Source organism: Nomia melanderi, chromosome 6 (assembly GCF_051020985.1).
Source record: "Nomia melanderi isolate GNS246 chromosome 6, iyNomMela1, whole genome shotgun sequence".
In the NCBI taxonomy this organism is placed as follows: domain Eukaryota; kingdom Metazoa; phylum Arthropoda; class Insecta; order Hymenoptera; family Halictidae; genus Nomia; species Nomia melanderi.
Genome location: NC_135004.1, coordinates 1,422,753 through 1,442,191, shown reverse-complemented (window position 1 = coordinate 1,442,191; position 19,439 = coordinate 1,422,753). Strand labels below are relative to the sequence as shown.

Sequence of the window (19,439 nt, the reverse complement as noted above, 5' to 3'; positions counted from 1 at the left end):
GTCTCCGTAGTGAAATCTACGGAGTGCGAAAGGTTAACCCTTTGCACTTGAATCCCGGTGTAATGGCGACTCCGAACTTCCACATCTGAAATCGAAAGCTACAAATAAATCGTTTCATTATTCAGATAACGAGAGATTAACACGCGGATCTCTTCTTTCCAAGTATTTAAAACGTCGATGCATTTCCAGTTCCTCACGCGAAGAGTTTCTAAAAATGTTAATCCCTTTCAGACGCGTGTCGACGTGTACGTGGTTATCTACCGTCCAGAGCAAGCTTCTGTTAGCCAGTTACTGAAATTCTCAGGCATTGAAACTCCCAAGCATATTGCTTCTATGTGAACAAATTTTCGATACATTCGTAATTTCACTATAAATGAATAATGATATAAAAATTGCTGTCTCGTCTGCGAAGGGTTAACAAATATGGCCGAATATGCTCAAAAAACTATAGAAAATAGTAAGGCACGCACGCAGCATCGAGGGCATCGCAATCGAATACCGATACACCGGAATTAAAAGCTGTTATCGGGTAGCGGGTATCCGCCGCGTCATTGCCGGCCCCCACCCCCGATCACGTCCCCCGTCCGCGTTTCCCTATTTTCCCTTGTGTACACGGCCTTTATATATATTTTTTTTCCTTCTTTATTCGTAATGTTTCGTAACGAACGACTATAAATACGGCGCGAGCCAGCCGGAGCGTGAAGCCTCCGCAACAAGGGTGGAGAAAAGAGGTCCCCGGCTGGAACAATAGACCCCAACAGTCGACCCGACCCCGCGGTTGGTATCGGCCGCGCGCGTTGCCGCGTAGCTTAACGCTAAAAGCTTAATCGTTCGTGATTCGTCGATAAGCTAATGAAAAATCGTTAGCCCCCGAGGCGTTAACCCGAGGCGAGGGCACGCTTCGCCGCGGAGCGCGGAATTCGACGGGGCACTCGCGCTTTAAATAGGAGACCGAGATCAACACCCGGGGACCGGTGAACCGATTCGATGGGGAATTGATGCGGGAAAGAGATGGAGACGTTGACTGGAGACTGGGGTTTCTAGACGGCCGAAGGGAAACGTCCTTCAACCAGGGGTTGAAATAACGTCGGTTCCGGTTCTTGAAACAGTTCTGGAGAACTGAAATAGAATCATAGCTGTTGTTAGGTATATTGGTTCTGAGCTGTACCGGTTTCGGTTCCGGTTTCTTCAGAATCGATACAGTACCGATATGTAACGGTTTCAAACAATTATTTTTCCTTTTCAATCTCTATTGAAAAAAACAAAGGTTAAAAGCGGAGGACTGTGATCTTAGTCATAGGTGTCTGGATGTGACTACATGTTTCTAAACTTGAGAAACGACTGTCGCGAGCAAAGTTAATTTATATTGATAATCTAATTCAGTGTGGGATATTGATACGAATTCTATGTAGATCTTTGGACGCATATGTCAATCTTTGATTTTGTCTTGTTTTTCTTCGAAAGTTGATTTGCGGTAGTTACTGCTTAACGACATTGGTGGGGTTGAGATCAAATAATTTTCTCTGGAATAGTTGAATATTCGTTGAACGAAGTTTCTGTAGGAATTGTAAAGGCCTTTTTAATCTGATATTCAAAGATACATGAAGTTACTGAATGTTCCCCAGGCTGAGAAGAACAAATCCCACAGTGCCTCACCAGCCAGAGACGAAGGCAGCGTGGACCATGGTGACGATGGTGAGGGGACTGGTGGCGAAGACGAAGGCGGTGGGACCGATCTCGAGCACGATCCCAACGAAACGATGGAGGACTATGAAGCAGCTTTGGACACGGAAACGTAAGTGTCTAAATATCGAATCACTGCGTTTTATAAATATATTCGTGATAACATATTACTTTTTACTATTTACAATTTCATTTATTAATCTTATTCATTAAATTAAATACTATACTTATTATTCTTGTATTCATTGTATTTTAATGAAATCCGTTTCCGAATTTGCAGGTCGGAGAAAAGCGAGGACATGAACACTCATGCGAAAGTAAGACTGAACATCGAGTCCGACGAAGAGGTCGAGGAGGAGGAGGAGGTCGAGATCAACGAGATGCATGGTATTATCTTTTTTCCTCAAATTTGTAATAAAACGAAGTATAATGAAATAGTGCCCACTGTAAACAAGAGAAAAACATTTTTCTACAGACGACGGTACAGAGCAAGGAGTATCGGCGAGGCCGCGCAGGATGTCCGAGTTCAACATGGCTACCAAGATGCAACCGATCCCTCCTGGCTCGGCTTTTTTCATTTTCTCGCAAACTAACAGGTAAGTATAATAAGAAATGCCTTTCTCGTTATGTATAGAATATTAATTACTAAATTGAACTTAGGTTTCGAGTGTTCTGCCATTGGCTTTGTAATCACAGTTACTTCGGCAACGTGATACTCGTGTGTATCATGATATCTTCGGCCATGTTGGCGGCCGAGGATCCTTTGAAAGCATCGTCGTATAGGAATCAGGTACAACGACATTCGTTCAGCTGACAAAATCACCGGAAACTCCGCCGACTAACACACGTGTCCTCTCTTTCTGTCGCAGATATTACTGAATTTCGACTATTTTTTCACCACAGTGTTTACAATCGAGATCTGGCTGAAGATGATCTCCTACGGTTTTATCATACACGACGGCGCGTTCTGTCGGTCGGCGTTCAATCTGCTCGACCTGTTGGTCGTCTGCTCGTCTCTGATTTCGATGTCTTTCAGGTAATCCCCTATACATCATTACACCTAAACAAAATTCGATCATGAAAAATATTCGCATCAGTTAAAAAATACATTTATACGTTTAATTGTTTCGTAAGGAACTTTATATAAAACATGTAGTATGTATTAATGAAGTTTTATTCATCTTAGCTTTACATATATACAATGGTTTTGCATAGTAACAATTTTATCTGCATGCCATATCCTTTTGCATAAAATTATTCTACAAAAATCTCCATGTACAACTGATTCGATGAAGTAGTACTAATCTTGTAAAATATACTTATTCAATGCAATAAGTTCACGAAACATACAAGATCTTTTCCTGAGTAAATATATTTTCGGTGTAATGTTTCAGTTCCGGCGCGTTCTCCGTGGTGAAAGTCCTTCGAGTGTTGCGCGTGCTGAGGCCGCTGCGCGCCATCAATCGTGCCAAGGGATTAAAGGTATTTTTCTTCGCGTATTACCTTCACGAACAAACGAATTTTCTACGGTAAAATTTGCTAAAGATCGGTCCCATGGTACAGCACACCCGGAAGTATTTAGACGCGCGAGTAAACGCTTCGAGCCAAAGTAAATTTCCTAGTGTTTCGATGCAGCTATTGAGTCGCGTCTCTATCCAGTATACATTTCGAACGGCTAGCGAATATGTATTTACCTTTAATTGTTTCAATTTCCACGGTAGACTGGCCACTTCTGAGAATCGGGGGCGATAATCGTTCCCTGGGTTCGCTTAAACGAAACCTGTGTAGTATTCTCGAGACACGCGTCGAACAGCAAACATCTCGTGGAGGGATCCTCGAAATTGTCAGTTTACTATTTATACTTCCAGCGACAAAATGCAGGGGTATCTGAGAACTTCTAGCATTTCCTTAAAGCAGTGAAACATTTAGAAGTTCTGTTTTTATAAGAAAGTCTACAGTTTGTGTCTCTAATAATATCGTGGTATCTTATTACCTGATAGCTATAGTAATAAAATACTATTAAATAAGTAATATCTTACTACTATAAGTAATTACCAAATCGGATATTTGAATCGTTCAAATAAAAGTTGAGAAATCAAGCAGCATTATCGAAAATTAGAATTAAAGGTCCTAGAGGAACAAGGAAAACTTATAGGTTACTAATGTCAACAACGAAATTCGTTCCCCACTAAAACTCTGATTTCTACCTACATATCCTACCATTTTGTCGCGTTTAAGTTCTACGTGGGCCATTCAAATCGCGAAGAAACAAGTTGCACAAGCGAATGTGCATAGCGTAACTTTTCCAAAATATCCAACTTTCACCGAGAAGTTTGCTGCGCGACGCGGCAAGTAGTGCCAGAACGGGAACAATCGATCTAACAGTACGAAAGCTAAAAGAAACGGAACAACGTACGATTAAAGAGCGGAGATAGGAAAATAAGACAAACAAGAGGCAGCCGACGTGATAACAATAAAACAAGCGTGATAAGTCACCCGTAATCCCGTTTCCAATGGAACGGATCTACATTATGATTAATGTTGAACCCAGCACGTAGTACAGTGCGTCATCGTAGCGGTAAAGACTATCGGAAACATAGTCCTCGTCACCAGCCTCCTGCAGTTCGTGTTCGCCGTCATTGGCGTACAACTGTTCAAGGTAGGAACGCCAGGCCCTGCACACTAAAAAAAAAAAATTTTTAAAAAAACAACAAAAAAATTTACCAAAAAAAAACCGAAAGAAAAAACAACGGTCCTGGGACATTCCTTCTGAACCTCTCGTAGTACACTAGAGTGGCATAATATCGTACAACCAGATACCCAAGCCCCCCCAGAACCCCCGAACCTGAAACTCACCAGACCCCTAAACAGTCTCTGGACAAACCTTCTCAGCCCTTCTGTCTTACGATGCCCGATATGCGTATCTTCGTTCATCCATTTTACATCTCACATGTATACCTCCGACGCAACAAGCCAAAAATAATCAAATTCTCACCATGTATCACCAACGATTACTCACCACTACCAAAAAGAAACCAAAAAAAAGATAACCAAAAAGATAAAAAATATTCGTCTGCCGCCTCGGTACGCCTTTGCTGGACACCCCGGCCACGTTTCGCGACGATTATCCGCGGCGAGACTCTCGCTTGAGTCGCTCGACCGGTCGAGGAACGATCGATGATTTTTGTTCCGCCGAGCCGGGGCCACTCGTCGTAGCAGTTGTTGTCTTCTGCTTCTTTTTCGCCCCTCGTTGTTTTCCATTTTTGTTTCTCCTGTTCGTCCGTCCGCTTTCGAATCGCGGAAATCGGAATGTTTTTGTCCGGCGCCGGCCGGAAGAGAGCGCCGCACGGAACTCGGTATAATCGTCGAAAGGTGCAGGCACGAGGCAGACGTTGTTTTTTTCCGACCAATGCACCTCTGGGTATCTCTTCCCCCTGTGAAACAAAACTGTTTTTAAGTGTGTCACCACTTTGATCATTCGGTTTTTTACTTGTCTCGACACTATTCTGTTTCCTACGTAAACCTCTCACCAACCGACGACCACCCTTGATTTTCTGTTTTTTCTCTTTCTCTCTCTGTCTCTCTCCCTCTCTCTCCCTCTCTCTTTCTCTTTCTCCCTCTCTCTCTCTCTCACTCTCTCACTCTCTGTCTGTCTATATCTGTCTATCTGTCTGTCCCTCTTTCTCTATATTTTTGTTTCTCTTGTCTGTGTCCCCACGAATGTACCTACGTCTATTCTTTTATTTTTCGTTTTTTTTTGTCTCCGTTTGGTCTCGATCTCTCCACCGTGTTTCACACCTCGTCAATACCCATCGGAACGATCGAAAACGACTCGCCCTCGTCCGCGACACCTTTTTACGCCGGCTCCTTCGAACGAGCTTGGATACGTCACGACCGACAGAACTCTTTTCTTTCTTTTTTTTTTGGATGACCGTCTAACCGCCGCTGGTTGCCGTCTAATAAACGAGAGCTGGCTTGTCCGAATTGATCATCACCCCGTCCGTATAGCTTTCGAGTTTGGCTTCATCATTAATCCAGTCCAGGTTTGGGTAACTTTGGATCGTTCGAGCAGCGAGCAAAACGTTGTTATGTAGCGATGCGGCCGGGGTATCGCGGAAGGAGAGGTGACTTTGCGGATTTATCGTGTTTGTTGAAGAGGGCGGAGAATGTTTAATCGAATCGACTCTTTCGTTGAAAAACACGAAAACATTCGTGTTTCGAGGCAACAAAATTGCTCGATGCGTCCTATTCCTATTTCGTTGGAAAAACGTATTTACCGAGCGATATTTGCCGAAGCTGGAGATAAATATTTTTCTCGTAGAACTTTATTATTTCATCTGATATGTTATTTATTTGAACAAGCTCTTATTCTCGAATTTCGTTTAATCCAGTTATAACGATGTTTCGTTACGATTTCGCAAGAAATACTTTTCACGAATTCGTTCGGATCTACGTCGATTAAATATTTTTCGTTGCTCTTGGCAAGAATCGATGAGTCCTTAAAATCCAAGGCCCCTCTCTTTCGCCGCCCTGTATACACCGCTCGTTAGCTACACGTACCATCTGGCTAATAACATTGACAGAACAAAGACGACGCCGTGTTTCGGCAAAATGGGAGTGTTACGGAGACGTGTCGCTTGTAGAAACTGACAACGAGTGTCGAAAGAGAACCCTGCTTCCTTGGCGTGTCCTGTTTTACTTAGAAGCTACGACTGCCTGTAGTCCACAGAGAGAGGATCGAAGCAACATGGCGCATGCGAGTTTTCTAGTTAAACCGTTTCCTAAGATTAGGCGATTCTATAATGTTATAGCGAACGGAAACGCTTAACGCTGACAAACGATGCGGGGAAACTTCTCGATACTGGTGCCCCGAAACTGAAAGACCCATGAAAGTGTGCTCATCGAAGAAAGAACGGTTCGTGAACTTCCCGCATGTAAACCAATAAAGAAATTATCGGATAATTAAGAAATTCGCTTTTCCAATTCTAAAATTCATATATTTAAATTACCGAATGACCAGACAATTTGTATTCGGTGAACTGTTCGCGTGCTGCTCGCGATCTCTGATGAATACGCGTGACGAGGCAGTGTTGGGCAAAATTTTATTGAAATTTCAGAATTTTATACACGAGAGAAGAATTACGAATGAAATGATATGTAGTTCTTCTCGCGTTGTTTCTCAGGATTAATTTTTTTTGTATTAACTAGATCCGACGGTATATTGTTCTTTGGTAAATTTCAATGTGAATATTTAATAATCATTGTTCGATAATACTTAATAATATTCGTACAAGTAAAAAGTATTCAATAATATTCAACAATATTTAATAACATTTAGTAATATTGATGTATTTAATAACATTCACGTGGGCTCATTAAATTTGCTCGTTACTCAACTAAACGGATAGAACGATCAGCCGTGAATAACGAATGATTATTATCCGCAGTTCGACTAACGAGAATTCATTTGGCCAATTATACCAGAGGATATCTCCGGGACCATTCGAACAACGCCCAACACTGTTTACAGATCGTTTCCTTCGGTTTCAAGCTCGGGACACTGTCGAGGAGTGAACCAATATCGAGGCATTACATAACAACGTCGCGATCGTTAGCGAACGACGATTTTCGCTCGGTGATCGTCGAACGCCGCACGGAGAATTTTTCGCTCGTACGTGGAAAAAGTTTTTCCTGTTTTCCCGTTACCGTTGACGTGAACTCTTCGCCCTCGGGCCACTACTAGAAACTTCACGGCAGCGAACAGAAGAGAGAGGATCACAACAGCGGTAGACGGCTGATACCTCTTCATTTTCCGTCTTCTCGTTTCCAACCAGAAACAACTGCGTTCCGTTATGCTATGCCACGGCATGTCGATGTCAATTAGCATTCGGAATAATACGATTAGCGACGGCGATCGGAACGATATCGTGTCGATATTTATTATTTCATTCGTCGATGCTTATTGTTTATTTAACAATAAATATAACATGTATTTATTATTACTTATTCAATATTCGCTTATTAATATTTATTAACTATCATTTACTATTTATTTGCTATTATCATAAATTCAGTACCTGCATCGATATACTTTCGTTCGAAAACCTATGAAACACGAGATACCAAAATCGAAATTTTTCATTTCCGTTTAATACGGATTCGCGTAAAATGCCCGCTGGTATCGAATGACCCGAGTGTCATCGATATCGATCCGATCGTCGTGTATTTAGACGAGTAATCGGAAAGGGGGATGAGACGGGGTAGCTCAAAGTAGATAGAGACGAAGCGAAACGCGATATTCTAGCTGCCGCTATCACACGATCGCACACGTAGCTATACGTGTACTACTTTAGATGTATGTACCTGGCGCGCGTGTGCACGTCGTCGTTTTAGGAGAGGAACTGATATAATCGAACAGTCGAGCAATCGAGTTTTCGCAAGGTCCACCATGCCCTTGGCCCTTCGACTCTAGCTTTCGCGCGTCTTCGTGTATTTCTAGACGTCTACGAGTTTCTTTGTCTCTCTTTTACACTTCCCCTCATTCTTTCACTCTCTCTTTCTCTGTCTTTCTCTTTCTCTCCTTCATTCGCTCACTTTCTCTCTTTCCCTCACTCTTCTTCTCACTTCGACTCTCTTTCTATTTCTCTCTCTCTTTTTCTCTTACACACACGAACACACACACACACACACACACACACTCTTTTTCTCTCTCTTTTCCCTTTTCTTTTTGCCTTCAGTTCGCTGCTCGAGACTTTGTAGCTGGAAGACGAATTTATCAGACACACGTACTTACTTATCTACTCGAAGAGACACGTACCTTATTGTTAGAGATAGCAACGCGAAGCGACTTTCCAAATGAGCATCGATTCACGTTGTCGAATTTTGAAATCTCGGATACAGCGTTTTTCACAACGAGAGAAAGCTAACTCGTTGAAGTAAGTTAGTTTGAATCTTAGTTGAAGCTTGATCTCGAGATTCCGCGAACGACAACGAAGGATCGAGTGAGTTTCTCGTGGCAACGACATCGACCTGACACGACACGACACGACACGACACGACACGACACGATGTAAATGACACGAACGAGGGACCATCGATTCACACGCAGAGAGACAAAAACACGTATACAGGCTTCGTGGTTAAAAACTGATGGTAGAGGATTGTTTGACAATTGCATGCTTGTGCCGGCTAAGCGTTGCAGTGGTGTGTCGCTATATTAACACGGGAGAAAGAATAGGAAAAGAAGGAAAGGACGTGAGGAAGGAAGGAAGGAAGGAAGGAAGGAAGGAAGGAAGGAAGAAAGGAAGAAAGAAAGAAAGAAAGAAAGGAAGGAAGGAAGGAAGGGCAATCCCGTGAATTCTCGTGAAATCTCGAGTACCGACAAGTTTCAAAGAAGAAACTGAGAAAGTGAAAAGGAGGAAGGAAATCGAGTGGCCTTTCGCACCAGGACGATTTATCTTTTCAGTCTTCTCAAACGCGTTCTTTTGATCGCTGCGAATGCGATGTATCGCGGCAAAGCGATATAAAAATGAGATGAAACGAAACGAACAGTAATTTTGGCTGTGACGATCTTCAATAACAAAGAACTGTGCATCTTTCGCACGGATCTTTCACACGGACCTTTCGTTCAAACCTTCTGCATCGTTTAGTCGATTGTTCAACAAACATTTTGTGACTTTAACCAGTCCAACATGAGCAACTAGTTAAAACGGAGGCTATTCATTGTTTCGAATAATTTTCTTATCAATTTATTATAATTTTATAATAATTTTATTATTCAATCATTTCATTATTCGAAATATTTCCGCGATATCGAAAATGTCATCCGACGATTCATTAAAATTCAATTGAACGGTGATTTTATTATTAAGGATCAACGAGGTCGCAGAGATGAATTATTCGAAACGGAACGATGCGCGAGGATCGGTTAGTTCCGAGTGTTTTTCGTCGGAAAATCACTTGGACCGTTGCTTTTCAGAGGTTTCTCTCTCGCAGCCCCTATCATTCTCCTTCCTATCCCAAGAAACGCGGCGTATACTTTGCGATATCTCGCAGAAGCGAACGAGCGAATTTAGACGCAAGCGCAACAAAACGAGAAGCAGAGTTAGATGATTTTTTCGTAGCGTAGTCTGTGTTTCTATAGGAAGTTTCGTCGTTGCACTGAAATTAGACGTAGACGGAATCTGTTTTTCCGCGGTAATTAGTCGAGAGAGCGCGTGCCGTAGTTCGCCGCGTGTCAGTCGCTTGGCCACTATGCACACTATAACGCACACTCATGAATCTATATATATCTACACCCATGCGTTTCACGGTCAGCAGCGTTCAACGGAAAAAGTAGAAGAGACTTATAAAATAAAAACAAGTCATCGTTTAAAAAATGAATTTATTCAATTCTCATAAAACATTATAAAACATTTAAACCAAGACACGTTTTTATGAGTTCGCTGTTTCTACGATTTCGAACCGAATCAGCTGTCGCTGTCCAGACAAGACGATCTACGTTTGCGTTCAACTATTCCGAATAATTATTAACGAATGCATACTGACAACAGTAACAATGAACGCGAGTGTCGTCAAAAGCGAGTCATGTCTCGGTCGCGTCGATTCGCGGAAATCGTTGAAGGATCGACTTCGACCGCCGCAGGATCTCGAGGATGCTGGATCGAATGTCTGGTTCGAATTCGAGGGGGTGCTAAAGGTTGACGTTCCGTCGCTCGGGAAAGGGTGCTTTCGAATGAGCCAATTAAGTCCCCTCGACTGACATTCCAACGGTCTTAAGAACCACTTGGCAAAGAACGTTAAGGTCTGAAGAAAAAACATCGATTGGCGGAGCAGAACCTTCAACCCCTTGCACTACTTCGGCGAATCTCACTTCTGACCGCAATTTTGGACCAAATAACGGATGTCACGAGTGAGACTCGAAGTCGCAATTTCAGGCGAAACATAAATATCGCTAGATATCGGTCGCTAGATTTCTGGCCTGAATGTTGCCCGACCAAATAGTAGTACAAAGGGTGAAAGGTTACTTCGCGTGTTCTCGGTCCGCGGTGTAGCGTTAACCGAAAGGCTGGCGTTTCCGATTTGCAGGCGACGGTGTCTAGGTCTCGTTAGACCCCCAATTATCAGAGCCGAGAATAGACTACACACCCATTATTCAAGAAGTAATAGGTTCTTCATCCGAAATAAATGCTTATCAAAGGAGATCGACCATCGCAGGCCTAGAACACTAGAAAGCAGCCGAAAATAGACCCAGGCACCGTGGCCCGCGTCTAAATAGTGGCAGAACCCGTGGACTCTATTAACGTCGGAACCGTTGGACGATTTCCGACGTTCACCGACACGCGAAGTCGATCCGCTCTCGAGCGACGAGGAGAAGATCGCCCGACGGATCCAGGGGCTCGATATTCTCCGACGGAGGCCCATAGGTGCATTGCCGAGGAATTAAAACAATCGAGCACTGGTGGGTTGGATGGATGGCGAGGGCTTGGTTCACGATTGCTCAGTTGAGGTCTCTCGGGTCTCAGGGTCGACGCTCGAAATCGGGATCAGGTGGAGAGGAGGACGGGGAAATAAGAGACACTAGAAAACGATGCGAGCATCGTTTATAGAGCCGGTAGTTCGGACGATTCGCGGGAGGATCAGAGCGATTAGAGGATCGGTACAGCAACGATCGGCTAGAATGAACGCTGGTCGCGTCCGTTTCCCGTGAAACTCGTGCAGGGACGAAATGGTCTCAGAGAAACGTTCGAGAATTGAGGAAACCGATCGGAGAAGGCCAACGAACGAGAAACGCGAAATCGTTGAAAGATTACGTTCGCTGATAGCTTCCCGACTTCTGTAGTCTGTCCAGCGGCATCAGGCAGCAAAGATCGGCGTAGACGAACGACTTCTCTCTGGCGTTGCGACTTTGGTCGTTGTATACTGTCATTGTAATTTTCTGTGAAAGAAGATGGTAGCGAAAATGACAGAAAGACACGGCAACGCCGATAAGAAGTCGTTCGTCTATATTGAGTTTAGACGTAAACAAAAATGTACGGTAGTTAACTTGGCTGCAACTGAGGCAACCGTACGTGCCGGCCAATCGCCGTGCTCAGCTCGTCAATGTTTTGTTTATGTTTGGTGCCTCGTCTCGTTAGACAGACTATAGACCCCTAGACCCAACCACCCATCTTGCCCCACCAAACCCTTAGCCCTCACTAGCCACCACTAAAACGACCTTTTTTTAGAGAACCCTGAGCTAGCCCGTTTCGAGTGTCACACAATACCCGCCCATTAAAGATGTACATGGTATCGCCGATATCGCGGTGCAACTGGGAAGTAAATTGTTCTACGTGAAAACTAAGTAGAAAATGTGGAATAACATTGTTTCATGTGTTACTTCGTCTTTGAGATAATCACGTCTGAAAGTTGATCAATACTTGTGCTAATCAATATGAATCAGTTGATACGTTTGTCCATGACTTGTTACTTCTACTTATTATGAATATTAATCGTTATAATTCTAATAAGTGCAATTGCAATAATTGTAATTATAATGATTACGATAATCACGGCTATGATTACAAATATTAACGCATGAAACTTTTATTCGAAATTTTTCACTCACTTTTACCAGTACATTCACCCTTTCACCGGTTGCACCACGACCTCGCGAGCGTCCTGTACCGCCACACTTTTTCTCCAGAAAGCGAATATTACTTAGCAGAACACCCCCACGATTAATGCTACTTTGTATATTTTTTTTGTTTTCTCTTATCGTCTGTCTGTCTCACGATCCCGTGTTCTCCCCGCTGTGCTCGCTCGCCCAATGCTCACCTGCCCTTCAACCAACTACGTAAAAAGTACGTAGTGAAGTGTGTGATTGTCGCCATTAAAACGATCGGCAACATTATGTTGGTCACCTATCTCCTACAGTTCATGTTCGCTGTTATCGGGGTACAGCTGTTTAAGGTAAAGCCAAACCACCAAACAACTTTAGAACATTTTGTAAAACTAAGCCGACTATCCGAGAGAACTGTTTCTGTTTTTTCTATACTTCTGTATACTGCTCTCTGTAACTTCTTTGTACATCTGTATATTTCTCCTCTCTCTATCTCTCTATATTTCTGTTACTCGCTCTCTCACTCTCTTTCTCTATCTATCTATCTATCTATCTATCTATCTATCTATCTATCTATCTATCTATCTATCTATCTATCTATCTATCTATCTATCTATCTATCCATCTATCCATCTATCTATCTATCTATCTACCTATTCATCTATCTATCTTTCTCTCCCTCTCTTTCTTTCTTTCTTTCTTCTCTTCTCTTCTCTTTCTCGTTAACTTTGTTTTATATCTTTCTTCTTCCACTTCGTTTCGATACGATTCGCATCGTTTTCTTTTCCAAAATCTATGGTCTCTATGTTCGTTGATTTTTGTTCTCTCTTAAGTAAGTCTACGTTGTTGTTTTTTTTCTGTTTTATCGTTTCTTCTCTGTTTATAAGTTTCTTCGTCTTTCCGTTCTTTCGTCGTCGTTGCTCTTCGTCGCCGACGTCAGGCGGACAGCCTCGCGTTACGAGCCGGAAGCTTCGCGAGCGCAACGTATCGCGCGACCCGGAAATCTCGATTTCCTGTTCGCGCGACGCGGCTTGCCGATGATCGAGGGGGTTCTTCGATGGTTGATCTCGATCTCGAAAAATTCTACTTGAAAGAAATCCGTCAAATACGTTGGCAAGCCGCGTCGTGCGGATTGCTGCACGCTGACACCGATCGCAAGGTCCATCACCCCCGCCATTTCCTCAGGAACTTTCCATCGATCCAAATATTCTCACTCTCTTTCTCTCTCTCACTCTCTTTCTCTCTCTCTCTCTCTCTCTCTCTCTCTCTCTCTCTCTCTCTCTCTCTCTCTCTCTCTCTCTCTCTCTCTCTATCTCTCTTTCTCTCTCTCTATCTCTATCTCTCTTTCTCTCTCTCTCTATCTCTATCTCTCTTTCTCTCTCTCTCTCTATCTCTATCTCTCTTTCTCTCTCGCTATCTCTCTATCTATCTCTATCTCTCTTTCTCTCTCTATCTCTCTTTCTCTTTCTCTCTCTATCTCTATCTCTATCTCTCTTTCTCTCTTGATCATTTTTTGGATTATCCCGAAGGAGAATATCAGTGGCGAATAAATCGCGAGACGTTTCCTCCACCTTCGCGCGCTGTCGAAAAAGGGGTTGTATTTGAAATCATCGATACAGAGTTAATACATTCACTGCTAAATCGTCACTCTCAAAAATGAAAAAATTAATTTTTTACACGAGAAATCGTGCCATTGAAATTCTTTTCTGGCGACATGTTTGTTTCCTCAAACCTGTGTCAATGATTTCTATCCTTCTCAGAGAAAGTTTCGCGAGATCGAAGACATATTTAATCGACCATTTAATAGTAGATGAAAGAAGAAATATTTAATCGACTGTTTCCTATCTTCAAATTGATATATACTTCTCTCTTTTGTTATAAACTTTGATTCGCATCGTTCTCTACGGAGTCAACGATATTAACGTCGTATTTTGGAAAGAACTTTAATATTTCACTCGTACATGAAACATTCAGTTTGTTCGAAACTGTCGAGACTGATAAAGGCTGAATCTTAAGATATTACCTTGATGTACCGCGCTCTCTGCTCGACTATAAAGGATTAACGTGGTCCTCGAGAAGTAATTAGCCCGATTAGCCGGTTACCCAGGATCCTAGACGTCGCACAGTGCTCAATTTTGTCGGTTTATTGATTATGAAGAATGCGTAAATATAAATGGTTACAGAAAGATGGCAAATAAAACGATAAGACCTGTAAAGCTTTCACCTTGGTCAAGAATATACACAATTCTTTTAAAACATACAAAAACGTTTCGAAGAATTCGAAAAGCAAATCGTGCGTAACAAAAGCTCCGATCTTTCTACAAAGCACAGTGGCACGAACGAAAACAGAACTATTAATATGTTATTACTCGCACATTCAACTACCTAAAGGAAAAGGAGATTTTAAATTTAGGCGAAATTTATTAAATTAACTTTTAGCCGGCTAAAATGGCAAAATTGACCACTGTACGTCGGTCACAGAACTGGAAGGTTTATCGATCGACCGATCGATGTCGCGAGGAAATATCATTTGTGCCGCCGATATTGTCCTTCGAGGAAAGCCTCTGCGCTCACGATACGAGACGTTTACAGGTCAAAGTAACTAACTCCATATTCCCAATCGTTTCAATCATTAACCCTTAATTATCGATGTTGGTTTCAGGGACCAAAGAAATATTCACAATGAAATGTCACAAAGAAATGAGTGAATTAATGGGATTGTAATCTGTTCGATTAATTTGAATAAATATCGTTGACTAGTTCTTCTGCTTTGATCGATAAGCAAGATACATTAAGAAACATCATAAACAAAACTTCGTTAATTTTCTTAAAACTTTTATTGCATCTCAACCCTAGAACTACCAGATGGAGAAACGACCCATACCTGATTTCATCTTTCACGATTACCGAGAAACTATAAATGCTTCTTTAAGGAACTACCGCGGTAGTCGATTGAGTAACAACCTAAAATCAGTTGAAACCCGAACAAATTCACGCTCACAATTTCTACAAAATACCTCAAAGAGGTCTACCCAACTGCTCGGTAGTTCTAGTGTCAAAGTCCCTCTCGCCACGGTAGTGAAGGGTTAATGCCAAAGCGTTCAATCGATATTCCAATAAGAAAATTGTCTCTGAACCATCGTTTCACGGACTTAATCACTTTGTCGAATAAACGGCTCGTACGAGACCCTCGAGCACGGTCACACGCTGTATAAAGAACGAAACTGTTCGGCTAAAGGAAACCAACCGACGCTTGTTCGAGAGAGTGACACACAGACCCATACATACACAAGACACAGTCGCTCGCCACACGACCGAACGCGAGTGCTTCGTAGACGTTGAACTTTAGATAGAGAGACATGCGTTTTGCAGAGAGCAGAGTTGGGCAACATACCACGTGCTTTTACACGTTGACGCTAACGATTGAAATGCAACGTTTGATTCGATCGCGAGTTACCGTCACCGATTGTCAATCAATATTCGGCGAATAACTACCTCGATTTAAATGATTCGTTAGCGACTATTGAAGGTCACAAAAGATAATTTGTAATCGAGTCGACTGTTACATTCCAAATCGTCCTGAGCGTGCAACAAACTTACAATTTTGCTGAATTCTGGCAGAGAGTAGCATGCGAGTTTCGCGGTGTATGAAAACAAGGCTTTAATCGTAGTGCATGATCGTCGTAGCGCAGTACACCGGAACCATTGGTCACCGCTGCTGACATGGCAATATCAATTGACTATATTGTCTCTTTCCTTTATCTCTCACTCTCACTCTCACTCTCTTTCTCTCTCTCTCTCTCTCTCTCTCTCTCTCTCTCTCTCTCTCTCTCTCTCTCTCTCTCTCTCTCTCTCTCTCTCTCTCTCTCTCTCACTCTCTCTCTCGCTCTCTCTCACTCTCTCTCACTTTCTCTCTCTCTCTCACTTTCTCTCTTTCTCTTCCCAACCTCTGTCTCTCCTTTTTTTCTATCACTGTCTCTCTTTCTTGCTCTGTCTGTCTATTCCCATCTAACTCGCTCTTCCTCCCTCTTCTGGGTAAAACGATTCGTATGGAACCGTAGCTCGATCGATTTCGAACAGAGCTCGCGCCCGAGGAACGCAACGCGGTCCGAAAGGTATTCTGACTCTCGCGGATCCCCTAGCGTTCATAAATATTAGGACACTTGCCATTTTTGCTGAGAAAATATGTTTCAGACGAAATTGTACGTTTCATTTAGTTCGTTGCACTTGTGAAATGGCGAATGATTGTAGTTTGAAATGATGGAAGCTAACTCTATCTGATCAGATGTCGTTAAATATTTCCATATACTTCGGATTATTTACACATGTTTATATCCCTGAAGACAATAAGTCATGTATTCTAGAGTTTCGTTACATACAACTAAAAATTGGTGCTCGAAGAATATCAATTCTGCCTCTGCGAAGAGATCCTTTATAGCGCTAGAAATACCAAGTAATCGATTTTTTCAAATCTTTCTTTGAAACTCGAAGGGTGCATCTGTGCTTCAGTAACAAATTGAATCGTAAGTCATCGAGGTCTCCAGTTCCCTCGGCAATTTTTCAGCGAAGCATCCGTTATCTTCTTAATAATCGTAAAACAAGAATTAAAAAATGTATGATTTTAACTGATTTAACGGGGTTAATAAAAATTCACGTAAATATTTACCGAATAACGTTCATAAAATTCAACATTCCTCGAATCATTCCGTGAATCTAGCGTGAAGAATACCGTTTCGACGGCACAGGAGTTTTAACGTGTTCATTTGGCAGTCAACGCGTCAGCAAACAAAGCTTCAAATTTCGCGCAAAGTAGGAGGCAAAGGAACACACCGACGTTCCGTGAATGCGCGAAAGAGTCGCTCTATCAACGGACCAAGAATCCGTGAAGAAACTTGGCCCGCCGAGTGTGTCCCGTTCTCACGGTCCCTGTTTTCCCTAGGATTCTACAGAATTCATTCGACGTCTGCGACAGCTTGACGAGTCCGTTCTCCTCGTCAAGTTCTCTTCTGAAATTCGACAAGTGTCCTAATACTTTACGAGCGTGAGCGTGATTACGGTCGGGAGGTTGATCCTTTACGGTCCGTCGACGGCCTTTCCAGCTGCTCGTCCGACGACGATGCAGGTTCTCGTCGAGAAGAGCCTTCTTGCCATGTCCGGAGAGGTAGACTGTGGCGCAAGCCGGGATCCCGAACTTGAAGGGCCATCTCGAAAACGTAGAGCCGCGTGCACTTGTACATAGTCGTAGACGGTTTAGAGTAGCTTGCGCAGAATTCGCACGGCATCATCGTAGCGTTGACAACGACCGCAGACCAACGGAGTCGAGCAAAGTGTGATTCGATTGTGTAGCCACTAGTACCGAATGTGTCGAGGGATTAGAATTCTAACTGAAACATTATTTTCGAAGTTTAATTAATTTGTTCTCGATCGACTGTTTAACTTTAATAAGCTTTATCGTCAACATAGGAAAAGTAAAGTCAATTGAGGAAAGATAATTAAACTTAGAAAATCATTTTAAAAACTGTTTGTCGACATCTCTGGTAAAAATAGTGTTGTATTAGATGCAGTGATTGGAACACAGCTGTTGATTCAATTGAAAATTATTTCTAATTGTTCATTACAGCTGTTATCACTTCGATTTTACTAATCTGCGATCGAATCAGTGGTTGTATTTGAATTTCCAGACTTTTTCTTTAATTAGACTACATTTTGCTCCATTCCGAAAACAAAGTAGCGAAAATCGATTCGATCACAGCGACTGGACCACCGTAGATCGTTCAGAGCAGAGATCGAACGTCGACCCTCTTATGGTTACGGTTCACGCGAGCTAGAGCGGCAGGTGCATGATATGCTCGTTTCCTTTCGTTCCACTCGCAGCTCGCAAGCTCGTACTAACTGTCAACTGTTGCTCCAACTATTAAACAACCGGAGTACAAGCATCCTCGACCTTCGCAACACCGAGTGCTTTCCAGTCCTTCGAAAGAGAGGTGGAACGTGTCTTTAATCTGGAAGAGCGTGGCCGGATGAAAGGAGGTCAAAAACATCCTTGAACCGAATTAAATCGCCGCTTAGGAGAAACATTCTTCTAGAAGAAGCCAAGTTTCGATCGTCCACCTAGCTAGACAGTAATTACAGGAAAACTTGGACTCTAACGGTTCTTTTCATTTTCTTTACCCGATCGCGTGCGAACGTTCCGAAAAACGACACTCGGTGGTAAAACTTTAAAGGAGAGGGTTTGACATGTTGACGACGGGTGTACCGTCAAATTTGTAGTTCGTTAAATTAGATTGATAAGTAGAGAAACTTTATAACTTCAATAATTACAACAATTTTAAAATCCAAATGGGCAGAAACGTGAATTACAGCGCTGGCATCGACGTGTTAAGAAACAAAGTGAGCTAGAACTCCTTTGAAAGGAAAGGAGCTAGAACTCTTGATCATAAGATTGACAATTTTGACACGCGATTAACAAGGAGCTGTTAGAATTTGAATTTTCCCTGTAAATAACATCTCCATTAAGGTGGAGGAATAAAACTCAACGGAAAGCGTTGTTCAATTCGCTTCGAAAACACTTCCGATCCCCTCGTCCGGCCACGGGTTTCCCGCGGAAGCTTAGAGAGCAAATCGTACTGCGAGAACATTTCGCTCGTTGTGACACGATTTCGCGGAGGATCCCGGTGGAAGGATACCGATCGCACAAAATCGGAGACCAGTTAGGGAGAAACGTTCGCTTAGGAACCATCCGAGAAGGATACTGTCGCTTCGACGCGCGCTTCGTTCGGCGGACGTTACGCGATTCGGTCGATGTCGCGTTTCAACCGTTCGCTACTACAAGCTTCAACTATTTCGACAATTAAAGACGCGGGTTTCAAAACAGCGATGAGTTTACCGATCAATATTCTAAAAAAATCAGTTTTCTTGCGCTGCTTTGGAGTTCCTCGTTCCAGTTAGTTCACGATGAAACGTGTCCAATTCTGACAGTTGTTTGATTGACTTTCGATATAGCTTCAGGGTGCACAGGCAGTGTCATCCTGCATTTTCCAACGCATCGCGAGACTATCTGTCAAACGCAGTGTATGTGAAATATTGTATATAGTAAAATTTGGAAAATTCGAAGCTTCCATTGCAGGTGTCTTTAAACTTCTGTCGATTTAATGGA

The 19,439-nt window shown here is 42.7% G+C and overlaps 1 protein-coding gene across 9 annotated transcripts in view; it reads left to right on the top strand.

Annotated features, from left to right (window-relative positions):
* Positions 1-19,439, top strand: part of Ca-alpha1D (Ca[2+]-channel protein alpha[[1]] subunit D) — a 94,115-nt gene that overhangs the window by 55,768 nt on the left and 18,908 nt on the right. For 7 of the 9 annotated variants that reach the window (XM_076368126.1, XM_076368128.1, XM_076368125.1 and 4 more), the window contains 7 exons: positions 1,626-1,795; positions 1,964-2,070; positions 2,159-2,279; positions 2,344-2,473; positions 2,553-2,719; positions 3,078-3,165; positions 4,235-4,342. In XM_076368126.1, the coding sequence (XP_076224241.1) occupies positions 1,626-1,795; positions 1,964-2,070; positions 2,159-2,279; positions 2,344-2,473; positions 2,553-2,719; positions 3,078-3,165; positions 4,235-4,342 (891 nt within the window). Of the gene's footprint in view, positions 1-1,625; positions 1,796-1,963; positions 2,071-2,158; positions 2,280-2,343; positions 2,474-2,552; positions 2,720-3,077; positions 3,166-4,234; positions 4,343-12,525; positions 12,634-19,439 lie in introns of all 9 variants that reach the window. The other 2 variants (XM_076368127.1, XM_076368129.1) reach the window with 2 other exon arrangements.